The sequence below is a fragment of the Microtus ochrogaster genome, chromosome 7, assembly GCF_000317375.1.
Source record: "Microtus ochrogaster isolate Prairie Vole_2 chromosome 7, MicOch1.0, whole genome shotgun sequence".
Classification (NCBI taxonomy): domain Eukaryota; kingdom Metazoa; phylum Chordata; class Mammalia; order Rodentia; family Cricetidae; genus Microtus; species Microtus ochrogaster.
The window spans coordinates 83,010,070-83,016,893 of NC_022014.1; the positions used below are offsets into that span (position 1 = coordinate 83,010,070).

Sequence of the window (6,824 nt, forward strand, 5' to 3'; positions counted from 1 at the left end):
CAGGAAAGATTCTAGCCTACGTCCATCCTGGGTTGGAGCTTCATCAAGTGTGTCTCAGAGAGCAGAGCTATCGCGGGAGAGGGGAGCATAGCGTCTCTGAGCTCACTTCCTCTTCCTCCCAGCATTCTGTTCTGTTTACTCTGCCTACCTAATTTTCTACCTATCAGGGCCAAGCAGTTTCTTTATTGCTTAACCAATGAAATCAACAGATTGATATATGACACTCCCACATCACTACTGTGCCCCTTGGCCCCGCCCTCCAGAACATGGGCCCCGATGTTCTGTGTGACAGCCACCATGACAACAGGCCACCTGTTCCTGGCTCAGCACCGAGAGCAGTCAGGGTCACAATATAGACTTTACAGTTGTACCAGGGCTTGACTGTCCAGGAGCTGTTCCAGGGAAAGGAGTCTACCGGTTGGTGCACACACGTGTCCATTAGTATGCCCGGTGTGTGTGTGTGCCCATTGTGAAGAAAGCTCATGTTTCAGTCAGACAGGCCATTAACTGTAAGACCCTGACCTACTGCCTGTCATTTTCTGGCCAGCGGGCAGCTCAGTGGCCTTCTCCCCTGGGAACCTCAGCACCAGCAGTAGCGCCAGCAGCACCTTGGGAAGCCCTGAGAACGATGAGTACATCCTGTCCTTTGAGACCATCGACAAGATGCGGCGTGTGAGCTCCTACTCGGCGCTCAACTCCCTCATAGGTGAGTCCCCATCCTCACCCTTCTCCCTGTTGCCTGCGCGTCTTCCCATGCCCAGGATGTGTCTTTATTTGGTCAGATAAATGAACCAGAACTGTCTCCATTGGATGAGAAAGAATAGGAATTCTCTGGAGCTTGAAAAAGTGAGGAGAACATTTTGCAATGGAATATTTTACAGGCTGGTCCAGGGATCTGTGAGCTTGCTGGCTTTGTCGGGCAGGAAAGCTGCCAGACAAGTCCATCTGCCTTTCTTTGCATTTCTCGTGTGTGCTAGACCCTGGCAGTGTGGAACGCTGGCTTCCAGCAAAAGATGAAGTGGGGTGCACCAGGTTTCTGGTGGGCAAAGCCACCGGTGCCGTTCTCTGCCCCTAGTGCCCAGGGCAGCCTCACAGTGAGCAGTGGGAGGTCAGAGCACGGGGTGTCACTCACCCTGAAGCGACCTCAATGCCCACCTGCTAAAACTCCACCAAGCCTAGCAGCTTGACCCTTCACTGCCTAGAAATTGGGGTTTAATGGCCATTGTTCTCATTCTGCCACGAATGGTAACATCTGGACTTCACTGACATCACAAAGGAAATGAGAATTAGCTACTGAGTTTTCTTGCTATGCGCCTGTGCTCATTCTCAGACTGTGGAATTGAATTGTCTAAGCAGACCACACTTCTCTTGTACTTCATCTTGCTGAGACCCTGTGTGACATGCACAGCATAGCCTGGGGCCCTGGAATCTTCCTTAGGCTCAAGGGCTAGGAGCCAGGGCCTTGTCGTGGAGCAGCTCAGCCTGCCTCTTGCTCTCTAATCAGTGAATAGCAGCTTTGCCTTCAGTTTTGATCTTGGAGATGGAAGGGTTAAGGAATCCTGTTTTGTTGGGAGCCTCAACAGATGGTGCAGAGCAGCTAGCTCCTATAGAGGAGCCAGCCCAGCTATGTCTACTTCACCCTTCCCCACCTACCCTCTCAGAAGTTGGTATCTGTGTGGTAACACCTCATACTGGTGTGTGTGCGTGTGTGTGTGTGTGTGTGTGTGTGCATGTGTGTGTGTGCATATGTGTGTATAAAAAGTTTTATCTATATATCAATTCAAATCTTGGAAAACTGCATAGCAGTGCAGCTGGAGAGATGGTTCAGCAGTTAAGAGCACTGGCTGCTCCTGCACCTGCAGAGGACCTGGGTTTCATTCCCAGCTCCCCAGAAGAGGCTTGCAGCTGTCTGTAGCTCCAGTTCCAGGGGATCTGGCCACGGCAGGCACCAGGTCCACCCACACCCACGGTGCACGGGTACACATGAGCAGGGGGTTCCAAGTGCGGAGAGTTTAGGAAATAAAACAGCACCTTCCTCCCTGCCAGCCTTGTCCCCGTTCAGTGTGGTGCCGCACACGTGCACACGAAGACCTCAGCGCTTACAGCGTGGTTAAGATTCATAACTTGCAGAATCCCGTTACTGGCAACCCTTGCCTGTTTAAAGCCGATTTCTTCTTTCATGTCAACCAAAGGACAGCAATCTCTTTAGTCCCTTTCTCTGAATATTGCAAAAGAAGTTTTCAAAACCTTGGCAACCTAGAGCATACATTTACAACTGTTCTCACAAAAGCAGCTTCCTTCCAGGTACCCTGTCCTGCTCCCGTCCCAACTCTACTCAGAGTGCTCAAGGTGACCTGCGGCCTGGCCCTGTGGTCACTGACACGGCAGGGCCTGAGGCAGAGGCAGAGTGCTCAAGGTGACCTGCGGTCTGGCCCTGTGGTCACTGACACGGCAGGGCCTAGGGCAGAGGCAGAGGCAGCACGGATCTCCACTCCACTCCACCCAGCTCTTTGGTTTCTTGTGGCTTTGGAGCCTGTAATGGAACTCACTCTGTAGACCAGGCTGGTCTCAAACTCAGAGATCCGCCTGCCTCTGCTTCGGAGCGCTGGGATTAAAGGCGTGTGCCACCACCGCCCGCCCCATGTGGATCTTTAACCTCACCGCTCCTGTTGTTCTCAGTCAGTCGTGGTCTGAGGACCTCACAGTCGCTCTTCTGTTTCTGGGCCCCTCCTTCCCTGTGCACGCCAAGTGAGGCTGCCCTTCCTGGAAAGTCCAGGCAGCAACTGGAGAGCCCCTCAATGAGGATCTTAGCTGGGCATCTCTGCAGTGTGCTCCCCGGACTAACTGTACCCCCTGTGAGACTTGATGCCCCCTCTGCTGCTCTGTGCTCCCTTCCGCAGAGCTCAGAGCTCTTGGTGGGGCAGTGTCCCCACTTGGCAAAGGATCTCTGTTGTTTCTGTGCTATACCTGACCCAGCTGCATTGAGGCTCATGGCTGCCATTTTTATTATCAACTTTCTGAAGAGCTATATTTTTCTTTAAAAATTTTATTACTATTGACTATGTTTATGGTGTTGTCCACAGCGTACGTGTGCAGCTAGGAGAACGGCTTTCTGGAGTCGGTTCTCTCCTTCCACTTTCACCTAGACTCCGGGGCTTGCACTCAGCTTCTCAGTTTGTGCCACAAGCACTTTCTGCTGACTTAGCCATCCTGCTGGCCCTAGAGCTGTTTCTTGCTGATGTGTATACAGTGAGCAGCCTTGCCTGTCCTCCCCGTCCACCTAGTTCCCTGTGTCCCTGATGCCCGCCCATGGGAGCAGGTCAGCACAGAGTGGGCCAACTGTACAGCTCCTCCTTACCCCTTGGCAGTAATACCCACTGTGCACAAAGCCCAGGCCCACAAATGCCCTCCTCACTCCCTGCCAAAGCCCCAACCCCAGTAAGGAGGGTAGTGGCACTGTGTTCACTCTGCCTTCTTTCTTGTCACCTGCACCTTCATCAGAGACACATGCCAAAAGAATTTCGGTCTGGAGGCTTGAGAGGAAGGGGTATGGTCTCACTTCAAAGGCACTGGGAGCCTCAGAGGACAGGACCAGGGTTTTTACAACTCTGCTGAGCAGTGACATTTTATAGCGTATTGAAAATGCATCACCATGGCAACAGATCCGAGGCAGAGCTGATACTGAAGTGAGGACAGAGGAGTCACAGACCTGCAGGGCTGCCCTCACCCCAGTGCGGCCCAGAGCCCTGCTCGTGTGTGTTCCTATGGGAGCCAGCAACTCTGCAACCTAAGCCTAGAGCCCTCGGTGGGGCAGGGCCCAAATACCAAGCTGCTACTTCCCTCAGAAGCAGGGGACAGAATGACTCCAGGGAGAAGGCAGCAGCCCGGAGCGAGCTGTCTCCCACCCCGAAGACCCTCAGGCCCTGTGAGTACTGGTCAGTCAGCACGAAGGTGACAGCCATTAGCCTGCTTCCCTGCTTTCCCCTGTTTCCCTCTTGTCAAAGAGTCGGGAAGCACAGAGATTTTACATCCCAGCCCATAGCAGTGATGGAGTGAGGTTGCCTCGAAAGGTAGAGTTCACTGGTATCTGCCTTGACCGGAAGGGATCCAACAGGGACTTGCTGAAGAAAGTTGAGTGCTGGGAATGTAGCTCAGTGGTAGCACACTCACCGAGCGGACAGGCCCTGCTTTGGTCCCCAGGTTTTGAACGGAGGCCCAACACCTATGAATTTGATTCTTCTCTCCAGAAAAGCCTTGGTTAAAGCCAAGCTTGGTGGCTTGTACAAGGACACTGAAGGTCAACTAAAAAAGCCATGCAAATGCTCCAGGTGCCACTGAAGCCAACAGTCACAGCCACACAGGTTGGGGAGGCCAGAGCCGTGGGTCATCATAACCCCTCCAAAGGCTCCATCCGGCCAGCAGCGTAGACTCGGGAGGGAAGATGTCACCGAATTTGCTCTGAAGCAGCAGGGCAGGGGGCACACACACATATACCACCACCATCACTCTAGCCTTGGGACCTGCGTTTCTGAAGACTGTCAGAATGGCCATTCCCAGGTCACACTGCAGCCTCCTGCCCAGTGGAGCCCCTCTCACCAACAAACTCTGGCTCGGAGAGATGGCCCTCCATCATCTGCTGCTTAGAAAGCTGTGGCCATTGCCCTAAAAATCAATCCTAAAACATCACGGTCTTTTATTACTTCTAGTCTAGACATGAAAATGAATCCTTGGCCTTCCAGGGCTCAGCGAGTGGCAAGCTGTAGGGCAAGGCCCAACCACTGCTGCTCTGCTCTGCTCTGCGGCAGGACCCAGTGTGCCCCGGTCCCCATGGAGCCTGGTCCCTGTGTGAGCGTGGCAGGCTGTGCTCTGAGGATAGCAAATGTTAAAACAGGGCAGGAGCCAGAGAAAGTCACTCCTGGCAAACCAAGGGAAGATGTTTGCCATCACGGCTTCGCTTTCCACCAGGAAAATTGTGCTCTCGTCACAGTCCCAGTGTTAAAGCTCAGAGGTTGTTTGTCTCTCTGTTGTGTCCTGAGTCAAGATCTAGAAAGTCAACCCAGTAACTGAAAAGTTGTTTTAAAGTAAATGTAGTATATACAAATGTCTCCCTTCCTCTGTGTCCTGTATACTGTTTGGCCTTTCTGGCAGTGTTCTATGGTTCCTGGTTCTGAACAACCCCCCCAACAGGAGTCTGCATCTGTCAGCCCAGCACATGAGGCCCAGACTCTGGGACCCCACCTGTGTCTTGCTACCCTGTTCAATTTACGGACTCCAGCTGCGTCTGCATGTTCAGTCACTAAACCGACAGACGGGCAACGTAGAAGCCTCATTTGTCATGCCTGCCCTCCCCTCCCCTCCCGCTGCCGGCATTGCATCTCCCCATCCCCTTCCCAGGCTGTGACGGGGTCTGCCATCTGAGTCACACAGGTTTGCCATCGGCATCACGATCCTTTCTCAGCTGTGTCACATGCCGCTGAGCTTTGCAGGAAACTGCTTCTGATGTGTCAGTCCCTGGAGGACGAGGCGGCCTGTGAGCACTTGCTGCCAGCTGGAGAGGGGCTGCAGCTCCGTCAGGGCCCAGTTCCCCGTTTCTCTCAGGTGAAGCTTCATGCAAAACACATGACATCTTTTCCTTCTTGAATGTTGTTCTCTAGAGTACACCTCTTCTCCTCTCAAAAAGGCACAGAGATACAATTGGTGCCTGGCAACCCCGTACCCCAGAGCTGGAAGTCAGATGTGACGGTGTTTGCCCAGAGAAGTCCTAGGCTGACTGCACTAGATTCCATAGACTTCAGTTGTAAATCTTGCCTGCTGTTTGGTTGGCTCTACTGATTCTAAGCTATGGCCACATGAGAAAGCGAGCGTATAGCGAGCAGGCTGCTTTCATTGGATTGTTCCTGCCACTGGTCAGCCCAGGCTAGCGGGTGTGCATGTTATTTCATTTCATCACTTCCAGGTTTACCACAACCTAGGTCTCCTGCACATGTGCCTCCCACAACTGTGAACAGAGCCGGTACTGAAGGCCTTAGGAACTACTGAGTGTGTGCCGTGCCCACAATGCCTCTGTAGTCATGATCTGTCACCTTAAAGAGTTGCCTGTCTCAGAGGCTGATGACATAGCTTAATGGTTGAGTACTTACTACTCTTGCATGAGACCTGGGTCCAATTCCCAGCACCCACACAACAGGTCACAACCACATGCAACTCCAGTTCTAGGGGATCTGATGCCTCTTCTGACCTCTGTGGGTTCTTGCATTCACATGGTACATATACATACCCATTTTAAAAATTAAATACTTTTGAAATGCCTTCAGTGATAGGCAGTAACATTTTAGTTGCCTAAGCAGAGAAGCCATGTGTTCAGGAGCTGAGAGGCTTCTGCAGCCTCTTGGTGAGTGGATATTCATGACTGCCATGGCTCAGGGTTCACCCTACACAGCCCAGGATTAGTGGTTGATTAATCATTGATAAGTGGGTGTAGGCCCAGCAGTCATCCGGGATACACTCCTGTGTTGAAATCATGCACTCAGTCCACCTCATGACTTTGAACTTGAGTGTATTCATGAACCCCGTTCTCACTGAGTGACACTGTGTCCTCTGGCAGAGTTGGCTAAGCAAGGGACATGGGGTCAGGGCTTGTTTGAAATCTTCCTTCAGTCTCCCTTGCTGATACTGAATAAGAACATCTTTTACAGCAAGCAAACTGTTCAGATCCGTCCTAAAATACACGATGGCGCTGTCTGTGACTGTCTCCCACATCCACTCCCGACCCTAGAATACAGACAGGGTGGCGCTGTCTGTGACTGTCTCCCACATCCACTCCC

General features: G+C 52.4%; 1 protein-coding gene across 2 annotated transcripts in view; it reads left to right on the top strand.

Annotated features, from left to right (window-relative positions):
• Positions 1–6,824, top strand: part of Rptor (regulatory associated protein of MTOR complex 1) — a 304,700-nt gene that overhangs the window by 265,676 nt on the left and 32,200 nt on the right. For both annotated transcript variants that reach the window (XM_005350837.2, XM_013347620.2), the window contains one exon: positions 548–706. In XM_005350837.2, the coding sequence (XP_005350894.1) occupies positions 548–706 (159 nt within the window). The remainder of the gene's footprint in view (positions 1–547; positions 707–6,824) is intronic.